General features: G+C 45.3%; 1 protein-coding gene across 4 annotated transcripts in view; it reads left to right on the plus strand.

Annotated features, from left to right (window-relative positions):
- The window catches only part of Dnajc5b (DnaJ heat shock protein family (Hsp40) member C5 beta), an 85,231-nt gene extending 84,210 nt beyond the window's left edge, over positions 1–1,021 (plus strand). For all 4 annotated transcript variants that reach the window (XM_048420731.3, XM_048420732.3, XM_085677300.2 and 1 more), the window contains one exon: positions 830–1,021. In XM_048420731.3, the coding sequence (XP_048276688.1) occupies positions 830–924 (95 nt within the window). In that variant the 3' untranslated portion in view covers positions 925–1,021. The remainder of the gene's footprint in view (positions 1–829) is intronic.
- The last annotated feature ends 15,785 nt before the right edge of the window (positions 1,022–16,806 follow it).

A 16,806-nucleotide genomic window follows, 5' to 3' on the forward strand; every position in this document is an offset into this window, starting at 1 on the left:
TTAGTTTGTCATTAGTTGTTACTACTGGCTTTCAGTCGTGTACATTGTTTCTATGTTTCTTTTGTTTTCTGTGATTGTGAGTTGTGTGAGTGTGTGTGGCTGTGTATGAGTTGTGTGTGAGTGCATGTGTGTATTTACTATAAGTACAAGTTTCTTTAATTTTATAGGGACTCTTTAGTGCTAGGTGGAATGTGAAGTCACTGATCTCTGCTAGGGAGAAACCTGAGAGTTTTCTTGCATTGAACAGCTTTACAGTGAGAGATTTTCTGGGTGTCTTCTAAAAGACAAGGGTACTGAAAAGACACGGGCTGCCAACTTGTCTGCTTATTGGTTTGTTTTCAAACGTTTTTAAGGAAGCTTCTTCAGCTCAGCGCTAGAGCAGAACTTCACGAATACTTAAGAGCAAGTGTGACTACTTTGGACACTAGCTTTATGTGTTAAGCTTCTTCTTGGATTCCCCACCAAAGCTAGTCCTAGGCTTTAACTCCTGTCCCAACTAGAGCCATGCGTGTAGTTATGGACTACAAAACTCCAGGGCTCATCCTCCATATAAATGACAATTTTCATACATGTGTAGCTTTCATGGGCAACGTCCAACCTGGAATTGTTATAATCCTGTAAATAGCAGAATTTGAAGAACTCAGACAACGCCTTGTGAGATGATTTGCCATCTGCCCTATTATCAAAGGAACTTGGTAGAAGCAGGTCTGATGATTGCGTCTTTGTGTTTTTCTCTGTTTCAACACCACCACCCGCCATCTGCCCCATTATCAAAGGAACTTGGTAGAAGCAGGTCTGATCATTGCGTCCTTGTGTTTTTTCTCCCCAGATACGGACATTCCAGTTGTTCTCCAGCCCACAAATGCAAATGAGAAGACACAGCTAATCAGAGAAGGATCTCGAAGTTACTGCACAGACTCTTGATGTTGGGCCCACAGAGGGTTCGCAGCTCCTCCTCTTGGTCTGGCCCTGTCTCTGGGTGGTCGTGGGGGAATGGGAACATAAAATGCCGTGAACGCGTTCACATTTGTATTTTATTTTTAGGTTAAGGGGGAAGATGATTGCTACATAATTTTCTCAGACTTTCTCTTTGTGTAGAATTCCTAATGAAAAGCATTCAGTTTGATGAATAAAGGCCTGAGGAGTTGTTTTATGCTGCTCGCCTAAGGCAAGACTGTGGCAGTGGACAGTCTCTGTGAGTCTGATCTCAAGGTGAGCCAGACGTTATTCCTCACCGACTCGAGTTGTAGAAGAAAAGACACTTTTCACCTACTTAGCTACACACAATAGTCACACTTGCCACATGTGTCGTAAGCGAAACACAAAGAAGAGTTGAGGAGCTTGGGTTTGTGGAGCTCCTTTGTCGATATTTAAAAGGATCACAGAAATGTGACCTGAAAGAGAAATGACATTTACTTAAAACTGAGTAAAAACAGGAACAGATGAGGGCTAGGGAATTCTTTTAGACTGGCTTTAAAAATAACAAAAAATAGTCAGCCTGGTTAAATCTTAGAACTGAGCCAGAGCATCCGCATGAGCCTGACCCAGCCCCAAGCAGTACGTTGACCACTTTCTTAGGAAAATGATCTGTGTATAACCTGCCAGTGTGAGGCCGATAAGAAAGAGAGACACACGCGAAGTAAGGGACGTGGATCTAATGTCTACAAAGTTACGTTGCAAAACATCGCTCCCATAAAATTCATTATATTGATCAGCTTCGCATGTTAGCCATCTTAGGCTTCAAAGTCACCTCGGCAGATGTTTGTTTGATCCCTTTAATCCCACCATGCCGAAGGAACCCTGGGCTGTTTCTAAAACGGTACAGCAGCAAGGCGACATGTGGCTTTTTCCTGAGCCTTTCTTAGTTCTTTATGTAACGTTCCTTTTCAAGTTCTTGTTATATTTTTTTTGCATAACATTGCATAAAGTGCCATCTTCTTTGCCTTTTGTTTCTTCTCCCCACCCCACCAAATTATAGTCAATTGCTGCTAAATATACATCATCAGTGGAAACTAGTGTTCCATCTCTGACAGTTTAGAGTCTCTGAAACTCTGCTCAGACTGTGCAGGGGCTGGAGCTTCTCCCCCTGCACACCGAAGCAGAGAGAGACTTGTTTGGAAGGCTAAGGAAACAAGTTCTGACGTGTGTGGTGACTGGCCCTTGTGTGGCCGACACTAGGGACACAAATGCACACCACACTGGCAGCGTCCTAGAGAGCTCTCTTCAGAGGTCTGTGACCACACAACAAGGACCTCTGGCTTCGGCAGTCGTTTGCTGGGGGAGCCACACGTGAAGCAAAATCAGATTGATTGAAAATAGGAAGGTGTCCTGAGAGAGCGTCAGGCACACCTACTAGGACATGTCAGGTGTCTCTAAGGGACAGCTGCAATGAGGTTTCTGTACAACAATTATATATGGGATTTCGGTGGCTTTCCAATTATGTCTATAAAGCTTGCTAAGAAACCACTCCCTCTTTAACATTGCCCAAAAACTTTAATTTATAACGGGGTTAAAAGTTGAAAGATTTTTTTTTTTTTGGAGGCCAGTGTCTTAGGATTTCTCTTGCTGTCAAGAGGCAGCATGACCATTCCATCTCTTACAAAGGAAACCATTGAACTGGGGCTGGCTTCCAGGTACAGAGGCTTAGTCCACTATCATCCCAGAGGGAAGCAAGCAGACATGGTGCCAAAGAAGGAACTGAGAGTTCTACATCACAAGTAGGCAGCAGGACGAGAGAGATACCGGGCCTAGCTTAAATGTCTGAAACCTAGAAGCACACCTCCAGAGACACACTTCCCCCAACAAGACCACTGCTACTCCAACAAGGCCACAGCTCCTAATAATGTCACTCCCTGCGAGCCTATGGGGGCCAGTCTCATCCAAACCGCTTCATTCCACCCCCTGGTCACCATAGGTCACCATAGGCTTGTAGCCATATCATAATGCAGAAATGCATTCAATCCATCTTCAAAAGTCTCCATAGTCTATCACAGTCTCAACACCGTTTAAAAGTCCAAAGTCTCTTCAGAGACTCACGGCGATTTCTTAGCTGTGACCCTATGCAAAATCGAGACACAGATCACATACACCTAACCTTCTGCCCAAGGTTGTGCACAAGTCCTTTGTGGAGGTCAATGAGAAGGGCACAGAGGATGCGGCTGCTACGGACCTCAACGTGACGAAGAGTACCTCGGTGCCACCCTCCCGCTTCTGTGCTGGCCACCCCTTTCTTTTCTTCATTCAGCATGTTAAGACCCATGGAATTCTAACATAATGGCACTGAATATGCATTACTGTTCCAAAGGGGAGGAAAAGGAGCATAGTGAGGAAATGCTGGACCAAAACAAGACCAAAAATCAGCTCAGCAAACTCCAGATTCTGCATCTCCATGTCTGTTGTCAAAAAGCCCTTCAGATCTCCAACTCCTTTCAGACTTGTTGACTGTAACACACTCCTCTTTGTTGGACTGGTTCAACTCCCTGATAGTAGTTTTCCTTGGCAGGTAGACCAGGACTCTGGGGTCTCCAACATCTTAGTTCCTCCAAGGCAATCCAGGCTTCTTCACAGCTTAGTAAAATGGCCTCTCTAGGCCTCCATGCAGGGACACCCCAACATACACCTGGCCTCAGTGACTTTCTTTAGCCATGGTGGGAGATTCCATAATGCCTTTCTTGTATTCTTGGCTCGAGAGTCAGAACCACGTGGCCAAAGCCGCAAAGTTCTGCTGCTTGCTGGGGCTGGAGCAGGGCCCCCTTGTTCAATTACATCTTCACCAGCTTTCTGTTTTCAGTGGTTTCCTTCACTGCCTAAACTTGGCTGACCTAAAACTCACTCTGTAGACTAGACTGGCTTCAAACGTAGAGATCCACCAACTTCTGCTTTCTGAGTGCTGGAATTAAAGATGTGTACCACCACACCTGGCCCCAAGATTTTCTTTAATTCCTCTTCACATGTTGAAAATGTAGTCGGGTGCGGTCTTGCTCTGAGATGACCACTCCCTTTAGTCATGTAGTATCAGGCTTTTCTTTTAACCAATTTCACTTCCTGATACCCTTTTCTCCTCAAACTGTACGTTTTATATGTTTTTTCTTGCTTCACTTGCTCCTTTTCATTGTGGAGCTGCATAAGCATAGCCCCTAAGAGCCAAGCAGGACAGTCAGTAGCAGGCTGTCTGGAAATTCCCTCCGCCAAAGTCACTGACCTATAACTTTTCAATTTTAGTCTCAGGCAGATTTTTTGGACAAGGGCAGAAAGCAGTCACCTTCTTCAATAAGGTGTCATAAGAATGAACTCTAGGCCACATATTAATATTCTTCTCCTCTGAAACCTTTTGAGCCAGGCCCCCACAGTTTAAATCATCTTCATCATCACTGTCTTCCCTGCTCCCACTGTTATGGCCCATTAACCCCCCACTTAAAGCATTTGGTTACTTTCTTAATCCAAAGTCCCAAAGTGTAGAATATGATCTCTATGTATCTAAAGAACCTAATTAGTCTGACTATAAGTATGACAAACATGAATGACTATTGGCCTATGATACCTAATATCTATATAGCTTAAAGACTAAGACTTTATATCAGAAAAGAATATTAAACAATCTTTAAACAACTGTGAAGTTAATGAAACAATGTAAACAATGTATAAGTATCTTGATCAGAGGTAGAAATATATAATGCAATATGATAAATAAGTCCTAAAATTGCATCAGTATACAAAATGTCTTAAACAGAGGCAGAAATACACATGCACACAATCTGACAAAATAACTTTGCATTGGTGTCCAAATATTGTAAGCAGAAACAGGAGCATATTCAATATAAAAATATAATTTGAACTTGTATCAATAGATAGAATCTATACCAATGTAAATTGTCCATAAATAATAACTCACAAGTATTCACTCTTACTCATTATTATTATTATGAGTGTGAGTAAGTTCACACTAATTTGCCTATTATTCAGTTTTCATTGGTGCACTAATTTGTTGTGGAAGGCTGCTTGTTCATTTTCTGGACACCCAGACTCTGACAAAGTTTTGGCAGGTTCCGGCAGAGGAGTCTATCTCCTGCAGGCAGGTACATGCCTTCTCACTGATTCTGTTTACTCTATCTATCTATCTATCTATCTATCTATCTATCTATCTATCTATCTATCTATGTCTATTTTCTGTTAAGCCTTTAGCCAAAAGCAGTTTTGTTTTTATTAACCAACGGTATACAGAGGAAAATCCCACATCACCAAAGTCCACATTCCTCCAAAGGGAATCATGGTCAAATCTATCACAGGAATACCCCAGTCCTTCATACCAATTTCTGTCTTAGATGGGGTTTCTATTGCTATGAAGAGACACCATGACCATGGCAACCCATAAAGGAAAACATTTAAATGGGCTGGCTTACAGTTAAGAGGTTTAGCCCATTATCATCATGGTGGGCACAAGCAGGAATGGTGCTGGAAGAGGAGCTAACATTTCTACATCTGGACCAGCTGGCAGCAGGAAGAGAGAAAAAGATACTTTGGACCTGGGCTTGAACATCTGAAACCTCAAAACCCACCCCCAGTGACACACTTCCTCCAACAAGGCCACACCTACTTCACCAAGGCTGCTCCTCTAATTGTGCCAACGCATGTGAGCCTATGGGATCCATTTTCATTCAAGCCATCACAATCAGTAAATAAAGTTGTCTGTTTAAGATGGGGATTATCTGGGTCCGAGAGAGGAGAGAGCTGGGAGCATGCATATGTGATGGCTATTCTCGGTTGCCAAGTTGACTATATCCGGAATTAATCAAAACTCAAAAATAGGGGCATGATTGTGAGGGATCACTGTGGAATGTGAAGTAGGAAATACCCACTTCTGGTCTGGATCTTTGCGGTAGGGAAGACATGCCTTTAATCCAGATCCTTCGATCTGGGAAAGCCCACCTCTAATCTGGCCCACACCTTCTGCTGCAAACCTATATACGGACATGGAAGAAGGAAGTTTTTTCTCTTTGCTTGCTTGTTCTCACCTTGCTGGCAAGTCTATTCCTTCACTAGCCTATTTAGACCCTACTTCTTTGAGATCCAGTGTCTAGTGAAGATAAACTGAGACATCCAGACTTGTGGAGCGAGCAACTATTGCAGTCTTGACTTTTCACAGCCTATTAAGTCATTCTAGTAAATGAAAAAAAAAAGCCTATAAGTCTGGAGAATTCTGTAGGTTCTGTTACTCCAGAGAACCCTGACTAATACAACAGTACACATTTAGCACAACCTAATTGCTGTCCCATGTCCTTGATTAGGAGGTCTTTGGGAGCATGTCGCTTGGCTCTAAGTGAGTAAACTTTATTTATTACCTTTGTTCTATGACACCTTTTCGGAAACACGTATGTCTTGGAGGACCATTTGACACCCCTATCAGCGGCCTCTTGAAGCCTGAAGTCTCCTGCCTTTCTGAGCATCAAAAGCAAATAGGGTCTCAGACCCACAGCCTCTTTCCTTTCCTAGTCTTTTCTTTCTACCCTGCCTCATCTGTGACCAGGAGAGATGAGGATAGGATGATTCATCTCTTTCTGACTTCATGTCTCCTCTGACCTCCAAGTTGCTGGGGACCAGATGCAGCTCCTGTCTTGAAGCAGCTTCTGGAATGTGAAGCATTTAGCAAATGTGAGCTGGTTTTCCACAAATTATGATGTGCCAAAGCAGACAAATGCAATGTGACTTCTTATGCATATAAACTCTCTCACCCAACAAGACCCATGGAGGCACCCAGTATTAATAGCCCCGATAACTAGCAAGTGCTTGGAACTCTATGACCAACACATAAATACTACTTTGCATTTGGAGGAAACAAAAGGCTAAATAGCCTAATCTGTGGGTAATTTGGGCTTACCATTTCCTTCCTGTGTTCTGACTACAGGAAGACCAGGCTTATTCTGGATAGCAAGTTATGACCTCAAAACTCACCTCTTTCTCTCTCCAACCTCCTTTTTTTTTCTCACATGGAATTTTTAACTTTCATTTCCAGCTTGCTTAGGCATTTGGTCCAAAGGTGCTAAAGGTAAGAGCCAGGCATGATTTGGAATCAGAATCAAATTCTCAGAGAGCATCTGGCCAATATTCCCCTCCCAGCTTGTTTCTGACTCTAGTGATGAGAGGCAAATGCCACTGAATGAAGGACTGAGTTCTGGAGAACGTGCCTCAGCAACAGAGGAGCAAAGGGTGGTTCCTCACACGAGAGGGAGATGTCCAAGGAAAGGGAGATGCCAGCCATCAGCTTCGCAACGGTCATTCAGAGGCCAGCGGCCTTCCTGAGTGGCTTCTGCCTAACCTCAACACCATGCTACCAAAGTGGAAGATTTCATGGTCATCTTCTTATTTCCTTGCCATTTTATGCCAGAATATAATCTTTTATAAATGTTCATTATTTGAGAATTTCATATGACACATTTTGATCATATTCTTTTCCTTCCTTCCAGCTTCTCCTGATCCTAACATAACCTTTCTCATCCAACCTCAGTTTCTTTCTTCCTCTTAAAAAATACAAAACAAAAAAGTTTAAGTCACAACAAAACTAATAGATTCTGATTTGTGTTGTCAACTACTCCTGAGCATGAGGCTTGATACTTCTCCTCCATGATCACTGCTGCTAGAAACAGCATAGATGCCCATTAACTGATGAGTAGGTAGAGAAATGTGGTACACTTACACAGTGGAATATTTTTCCACTAAGAAGCATGAAACTTGTGGGTAAATTGATGGAGCTCGAAACCATCATCCAGAGTTGGGTATCCCAGACTCAGAAAGACAAACATTGCTCGTGTTCATGGATGTTAGCTTTTGATTGGATAGAACATATATTTATATGTGCATTTATGTTTACATATATATATATATATATATCATTATTGGGAGTACTTTATGTGCTATTTCTACATGACAAATGGTATGTAGGCTAAAACCTATTTGGGAAGACTAGCCTGGAAATCCATGTACCTAAGAGGGCACTGCTTGCTCCCTGATTTACAAAGAGTATTCCCATTAAAGGAACATGATCTCCATGATAGGCACATGCAACCCGCCTCCTGCATATCCTGATTTGCATATCATAAATGCTAGAGCATTTGTGACCATGGCACATTTATGGCAAAAGCTCCAGGCATATGTGATCCTATGAACTGTGAGGTTCAGACAGATCCGGTAAAATCACAGACATCCTTGAACTGTGGAAGAATGCTCTGAGAGACGCAATGGGATCTCAGCATGACCGAAGGCATGCCTTGAAGATGGAGGAAAGAAGTCGTGAGCCAAAAATACAGTTCTAGAATTGGGAAAACTCAAGGAAAACAGGCATTCCCTTGGAGATCCCTGTGAGAAACCCTGTTAGATCAAAGCCAGAGACTGTAGGCGCACACGCTGTTAGGTCAAAGCCGGAGACTGTAGGCTGCACACACACTCAGGTCAAAGCTAAGATTGTAGACTGCACACACACTGTTAGATCAAAGCCGGAGACTGTAGCCACACACACTGTTAGATCAAAGCTGGAGACTGTAGGCTGCTGTAGCTGCCAAGGTTTTTCCCTTCTCCTCTCGATTCGCAGGGGCAGGGCCGTGTGACCTCCGGCTCTCTGGAGACTCTGCACTAGCTCTGGCTTGAGGGGATAACTTAGCAAGAACCTGGTTCTCTTTGTTATGGTGATTCCACTTGTATTCAAAGTCTTAGCAGTGGGCTGATAGCCTGCCTTCCCTAGCTGACCCTGCCCAAGGGGCCGGGAAGCTTTGATCTTCTCCTCCTGCTTATGGATGGGAGGAGGCCTTGCATTTTCGATCCTTCTAGCCCACTGGTATATATACCCAACTTGAGTTTAATAAAGTTGCCATTTACTCTGGTAAATGAGCAAAGGTCTCTTTTGTGTGTGTGTCTCTTTCTCAACCCTCAGGGCAATCGTCCATTCTCGTGGGCTCGAGTTCGGGAAAGCACGCAGCCTGAACCGGGTGTGGGTATCCATTGGAAAGTGCAGACTCTTACAGGCTGCACACACTGTTAGGTCAAAGCTGGAGACTGTAGGCTGCTCACACTGTTAGAGCAAAGCCGGAGACTGTAGCTGCACACACTGTTAGGTCAAAGCTGGAGACTGTAGACTGCACACACACTGTTAGGTCAAAGCTGGAGACTGTAGGCTGTGCAGGCCCCGAGACATGTTTTCAGCCAAGGATGTCTTAATGACTGGCCACAGCAGCAAGGGTTCTGGGATAGAGATCTCAGAAGCAGCTCATGTGGCAAAGGATTTCTCTGGCACTTGCAGGCTTCTAAAGGGAAAAAGTTCTCCGAGACAATATATGGCTTCTCCTAAAGTGTCTGGGGCACCAGACATGGGAATAGGATTATAATCTGAGCTTCATCAGGTTGAGCTGGGCAGCTGCAGCCGGGAGCGTGGCTTGTTTTCCCTCGCCCTCCTGAGAGCTGAACTTCCTAACAGCGGTAGCAGGATCCTGCCAGCTCTTTACATCTGCATCTGAACCAAGAACCAAGAGAGATTGCAGGGCGACCCCAGGCTAGACCCCCTCAACGACAACATCTGGAGACTCACCTAGGTCTAACAGACCAACTTGGGGCCCAGGCCATACTTCTGTTGTCCTGAACATAGTACAGCTTTAACATAGGAGGCACAGTGCGTTTCTTCATTTTTCTTCTTCCTCACATATTTCCCTGCTGTTTTAATCCCTGGTCTCTGACTTTATCTTTTCCTTGGCCTGGCCTGCCTCTTGCCTCCCACTTTCCTCCTTCTTTCCACAGGACCCCATGGCCCACTATGTACCCACACACCCTCTAGTTACCCTGATACGCCACAGCTTGTGACCCACCCCAGCCACAGTGGAACATTCAGCCAAGAATAGCCTTGAACTAACTCCTTAGCTTGACCTCCTCCATCCCCTGCCTCCAGTTCCCAAGAGCTTGGACTACAGTTATGCATGCACGGATATCACAGCACCAGGGATTGCTGACCCCAGGCTGTCACGCATGTTATGGTTTTCATCTCTATAAGAGGCAAGCCACGCCCATTCCCGGGTGACCCCCTGCCTCCCCCCTTCCCAGCCATCTTAGATTTTCTCTGTCCCCTCTTGGCGTGCGTGCGTCTCTCTCGGACCCTTCTCTGTCTGTCTTCTTTCTCTTCTCCTTCTTCCCCCACAGTCTCTCTCTTCTTTAAGTAATAAATATCCAAGTCTGTTCTGTATGATGTGTCTGCCCATGCGCTGCCTGCTCACATCCGCCCGCATGGCGGGATCAGCCTGCCCAGCCGCTTGCCTCGCTGGGACCAGCAACAGCTCCGGGGAGCTTGCAGGGACCTGCAGCGGTCTCTGTCTGGGACTGGCTGCTCCCAGAGCCCGCTGCCTGCCTACTGCTGCCGGGGACCAGCTAGCATTTTTAAAAAATCATAAAAGCACATAGTTGGCAAGCCCTCTACCAACATGGCTACACATCACTTGGGGTGTCTCACCTGTGCCTGGCCTACCTCGCTAACACGATGTTCACCCAGGTTTCTGTTAGGAGCCTGACTGTTAGCAAGTGGCCCCCAAAGCTTGAGAAGGGGATGGATCGCTAAGGTTCTTAAAACTCAATGTGGATTTGAGGGATTTGGAGGGCATTCCTAGAAGCCCAGACTTGGGACACTACAGGGAACACGCCCGGTGTTCTGATGACACTTGGATGCCTGAGGGACAAGAGTTAAGTCCCAGCTTGTCCTGCCAAAAGACGTGGCCGCTCTTAGGATCACACAGACATAGACGCTGAGTCCTCAGAAACAGCAAGGACAGAGCAAGACAAGGACTGTAAAGTCACAGAGGACCAAGACAAGACTCTCTGCAGGCCACACACCCTGCCAGGGAGAGCTTGGGGCTTTCCTGGGTGAAGCCTCTGCTACTCTCTCGGGCTACAGCTCGAGCGGGAGTTAGATTTAGGCCGTAGCACAGTTAGACTTGGAAGATGAAGAGGATCCTCTAGGGCGGTGGTTCCCTCCCCCTAACGCTGCGACCTTTTGACACGGTTCCTCATGCTGTGGTGACCCCCCCAACCATAAAACTGTTCTCACTGCTACTTCAAAACTGTAATTTTGCTACTGTTACGAATCAACCCCCATGAAAGGGTCATTCGACTCCCCACCAAGAGGACTGAAACCCATAGTTGGAGAACCCCTGTTCTAGGCCTTTTTCCTCAGATGTCTTCCCTGTGAGCCCTCCTCAGCCAGACATCATGAGGCACCCCTCCCCCCGCTTCTTTTCTCCTTAGCACCCTCCACTAATGTGCTGTCTCTGCACTTTGAAGATAAGGATTTGTGTGTGTTGTCATTCCTGACACACAGTAGCTAGTTGAGGAATATTTGTGAAGCCAGGACTGAAGCTGTGCTGCAGAATGGAGAAATAAAAAGAGAAATAAAAAGGCGGCCGCAGCCTTTGCTCTTAAGGAAGCTTAGCTTGCTATTTTTTTTTCAATATTAGTGTTTAATGATATATTCCTGAAGTGAAGCAAGATAGAAATGGCCGCTGCCTCCCGACTCCTGGCCATCTGGTTATAGAGCTGTGGTTCTCAAACACTCGAGCAGGGTGCCGTCCCTAAGCCCCCATCTGTTCTAAGAGCCATGCCCATTTCAAGAACACCATTCTTCTCCAAGCAGAGAAATCCCTTGAGAAAACCAAAATCCTCCTCGCCAAAACCCAGCCCAGTATGGATGAGATCCGAGCCCCGAAAAAACGGTCATCTTCATCCAGTTCCTGGGTGGTTCTCAGCTATAGACGGCCAGGATGGAGACCCAGCAAAGCCACTGCAGAGTCGCATCTGACAAGGCACCTGTGACTTCTAGCACCGTCTCTCAAATCAGAGTTTATAGCAGCATTTCTGGCAATGTAAGAAACTAACGCCTACTGCCTGTCGGTTACCTCCCAGCACCTGGCATATGTGAGAGGCACCTTTCTTTCTCTGTAAGGAGAACAGGAGGGTGTCGGGTAAAAGGGTAAGCATGCTGTGACTTTCTGGAATTGCCATGCTGGTCCGGGACTGTACCCAAGATGCCAAATCACACTCCGAGAATGAAATCAGCGGTTCTCAGGCAGCTGTTAACACATCCTGCTCACCACCTTCCGTCAGAGCTCCTAATAGCCAAAAATCTGGCCATCGGCTGCTCCAGGGCCTAAAACCCACCAGGCGCAGGCTCATTCCCAGGCCAGGAAGAGTGGGCCAACCTTACAAGGGCTTGCTGTTCTCTGTTGTCGACTCAGATATCGAATTTTCACGCCCAACGAGTCTGGTTGTTGAGGGTCGTTTTCTCGGTGTTTATTAAATTATTACATTTTGGGTTTAGCAAAGAGTAATTGTTTTTTTCCTGACACAATTTTCACTCCTGGGATGAAATTGCAACTTTTTCTTTTGGATTAAAAAGTGATCTGCTTGGATATGAATATACTAACAAGGAATATTATTTTAGAAGCAAGCTTTTGAAGCTAACCTAAGTTCAAAGGCAACACATAAAAGATATCGAACAATGGGGAAAGCAGTATATATATATATATACGTATATATATATATATATATATACGTATATATATATATACATGCAAGTGTGTGTGCTGATTAATCTTTAGCTTAACTTCATATTAAAAGGCAGAAGATCTGAGGGGCCAAGAAGATGTTTCAGTGGATAAAGATGCTTGCCATGCAGGCAGGCCTTACAACCCAAGTGAACCCGTGTGATTGTGAGAACCAACTTCTGAGTGCCCTTTGACCTCTCCACGTGTGCCGTGGCCTGAACATGCATCCCCGACTCCTTATTTTCTGAGTCTTGCTAAGAGGTGAGCTGAAGACTTCCTGTCCTCCCCCACTCCTTGCAGCACCTCCTTTCTAGGGAAGTTTTCGTGGCTCCTTTATCACAGTCTCAGATCCATCAATAGCTGTGAAAATCTCTGAGTGAGCTGTTTTGTTTGTTCATTTCAAAGGCAATGTTGGGGTCTGGCATGATGGTGCATGCCTTCAGACCCAGCACTCAAGAGGCAGAGGCAGGCAGATGTCTATGAGTTTAAAGCTCCAGGTCAACTAAGACTACAAAGTGAGACCTTGTCTCAAAATAGAAGACTCTGTAGTGGTTGGTTATGTAGAAACAGGGTGCTGGGGGTGTGTTCAGTGCATGTCTAGTATACACCATATTCTGGTCCTGTCCCCAGAACCCCAAAAAAACTTATTTTAAAAATTCCAAAATATCAGGTTCCTCCTGTAATTTTCCAGAATGGTTAGAGGGCATTAAGAAACCCTGTAAAGGTTCCCTAGCATCAAACACACCCACCTTTTGCTCGTCGTTACTCTGAGGGCCTTGTGTAAGTCAGCTCCTGCAGTCCTTATGGGAACTCTCTGAGTTTAGGACTGTAGCTAGTTACCATTCCACCGGTGAAGAATCGGAGATCAGAGAGCCATGAATACTAATGACAGGAAAGCCAGCGTTTGGGCTAAGGTAATCGGGCTTTAAGGTCTACCTGCTAAAGGATGATATTCCTTGATAGTAAATTCTGTAAAGTCAGACACAATGTAATGTGATAATAGTACTTGCATCTGATACATCCTGATTTATCCCTCCCCAACTTGAAGTGATTACCATAGGTCTCTAAACCCAACTTCATGTATTCTGTTCCATTATTCTGAGCCCATAAAATTGGGATGAGAACATTGCTGGCATCTAAAAGTGAGGCATTTCAATACCACCCGTACAATAAGACGCAAAATCTTTTCATGACTTTAAATGTTATCTATTCATAATAAAACTGAAATTATACCCAATTTCTCCATTGTACGAAGTAAGGTACAAATTGTGAAGTTTTCCATTAGTAAAAATATCATCCTCCTGTCAAACTTCCAAATTAGTAATCTCTTATTAGTTTTTCATAACACAAAGGAAATAGAGCTTGGGAAACTTTGACTTTTTTGACTTTAATGCTTGCCGCCCCTTCGAAGAAGGGATGCATGTGAGTCTGCGTGTGCACTGATGTGCACACACTTCATAGCAGCTGACTTTGCCCTGGTCATCTGTGTTTACATGCCATTGTGATAGGCGCATTCCGTGCCACACTCCAGGTCTCCTGTGCCTCGGCTCCCTCTGTGGCGCTCAGCTCTGGTGAGCAACTCTGGGTGCTGTTGTCTGCCTCTCCAGAACTGCCTGCTCCAGCGGGTCAGGGTTTTGATGCTTCCTTTCCGTTGTTCTGGAACGGTGCCCAGCAGCTGTCAAGTAAGTGTGTGGAGAAAGTGTCCCTGAAGGAAGGTTTCCTGCCCCTGCTATAACCTCCTCACAACCCCCAGTCAGACCCGAGGAAGATGCAGAGGGAATGCAACCATCAAGAACCTCTGTTTTCCTGAATCTGAAAGATACAAGTGAGCATGCCAGGCTCTGTGGGGCCCTGGGGACTGGATGGAGGTCAGCTGAGCCACCTGTCCTCCATACAAAAGACCCCCGTTAATCTCCTTGAAGGGTGTGGGAGCTGTCCCTTGTTCTTACTGGGATCTTTTTGATGTTGTGAATTTACATGCCATTTATAGTTCAGTTTGTTATAAAAACACAGCTAATCCTCACTGCTCACATTTCACATTTGGGGAGACAACGAACTTCTACGTGGACTATATCAGAGGAGAAGCTTCTGGGTGCTCAAGGCTCTATGGCTAGACCTTGACGTCAGTGCTCATCAGTGAGGAGAAAATGGAAGGACGCTTTACCTGATGCCTTATGCATGTGTGTCTTCATAAAGAAAAGAAAGACCCAAGAGAGCCATTAAGTCCAAAAGCTACAGTGCTCCTTTGAATAAAACTGATCAACTGTGAACATGTGACAAACGAAAGGGCTGGAGCTAGGGTCAATGTGACAGTGACCTGAAAATACCTGGGGGACGGAGAACTAATGAAAAGTCAGAGCGATTTCCGTGAGTTTATTCTGATACCAACTCCAAGTCCCCCGTGTTAAGAATGCTCTCTTCCTGGTACATGGAGCATTCCTTCCCCTTAGGAAAATTTTTCCTTGCCTTTAGGTAGAGTGTCCTCCTTGTCCCTGCTTTCTCCGGCACCTTGAGCTCAAGCAAACAGTATATCAAGGCAGCAGATTTGGGGTCAGCATCTTCTGAACCCCTTCACCTAATGAACCAGTACAGCACTTGCCCATTCTTTAGTGGATACGGGAGTGGGAGGCGGTGTGGCTTGCAGAGCAACGCTGGGCCCAGGGAGGTTGAGCAGGGCCACGTTGTCTGTTGCTGGTAGCTCTCCTAATGTAAACGACTATCTTTTACATCCTTTGGAGTGGTATGGGTTTGCATTTTTGTGCTGTTTGTTCATTTTGCCACTTAAAATGTTCTGCTGGAGGTACTGTCTAACACACCTAAGCATCAGGGCGTTGTACAAGAGACCTTAGAAGAAAACATAAAGTCTTCGGGGCGTGGATACAGAGCTGTGGGGCGTGGTCTTTTGGAAAAGGCGCTCGCATACCCTTCATCTATGCTCTGTGAGGAAGTCCGATAAACTCACTCGTTCCTCTACAGTGAACTTCGACAAAATTGCACCTTGGTTTGTGGCTGGGGCCTCAGGGGAAGGGGGTAGGCCTTGGTTGCTTCTCCCAGAGGGAAAGCCGTCTAGCTGCATTACTGTGCGCTTTGGATTTTCAACCCCTGACGCTGGGAGCCGAATCAACCCCTGGATCAAGTTGTCCTGTCTCAGGAATTTCACTACAATGGAGAAATTCTCGCTAATGTATGTGCCGCAGCAGGATGGTACTGTAATCAGGACAAATGTGGGGAGCATAGGCCAGATGGCCCCAGGGAGATTTATCTGTCACAAGGCAATCGATACTTGTACAATAGCAGTGTGACTAAGGGTCTAGAGAGATGATGCTTGTCTTACTTTCCTATGAAAAGTAGGATAAAGATACTTAAGAATTTCTTAAAAAAAATAAAAATAATATTAAAAAGACTTTGTAGAAAAAATGGCCCAAAATAAAACAAACTGAAATGTGGCACAGTTTGACGAATCGATGCCCGTGTTATGAGCTAAACTGTCATCCTCCCACAAATCCGTCTATCCAAGACTTAACTTCCATACCTCAGAATGTGACATTTGGAGACAGACCTTTCAAGAGGTATTTAAGCTAAAATGTAGGCATTAGGGTGGGCCTAATGGTATCTTTCTAGGACATGAGAAGATGGAGACACTTTAGCCAGCTAGGGTTGAGGATTCCCTATGGCCACATCGAAGGAGCACTATCCCTTGTCTTTACATCATCTTGTCCTTCCCAGAGCCCCCAAGGTCATGTGTAATTAAGGCAGATTTGCATGCACCTGGCTGGAGGGGTGGCTAGATACTCAGGTGAGTGTTCCATGACCGTTCTCACTCAGTCCTTCCAAGAGGGCGCATCAGTTGTGGTGATCTTTAGGCAGGCCCAGCTAGAATTCTGAGATGATGTGTCTGTCTTGGAAGACAGTCCTGTACATCAGACAGTCTCTGGTCACAGTGATCACAGGAAGCGACAGAGCAATTTTGTAACTATGGGATGTTGTAGTCTTATTTCTGTTGCTGTGGTAAAATCCCTTGATAAAAGACAACTTTGGGGAAAAAGGGATTGTTTGACCTTACAGTTCCAGGGTACAATTCATCACTGAGGGACTATCCAGGTGGGAATTTGGGCAGCTGCTGGTCACATGATACAGTTTATCTCTGAGGAACTATCCTGGCAGGAATCTGGACAGCTCCTGGTCACATCACATCCGCAGTCAAGAGCAGAGAGAAACACATATGTTGACTTGCTTGCTTGTT

This window comes from Myodes glareolus, chromosome 16 (assembly GCF_982192425.1).
Source record: "Myodes glareolus chromosome 16, mMyoGla1.1, whole genome shotgun sequence".
Classification (NCBI taxonomy): Eukaryota; Metazoa; Chordata; class Mammalia; order Rodentia; family Cricetidae; genus Myodes; species Myodes glareolus.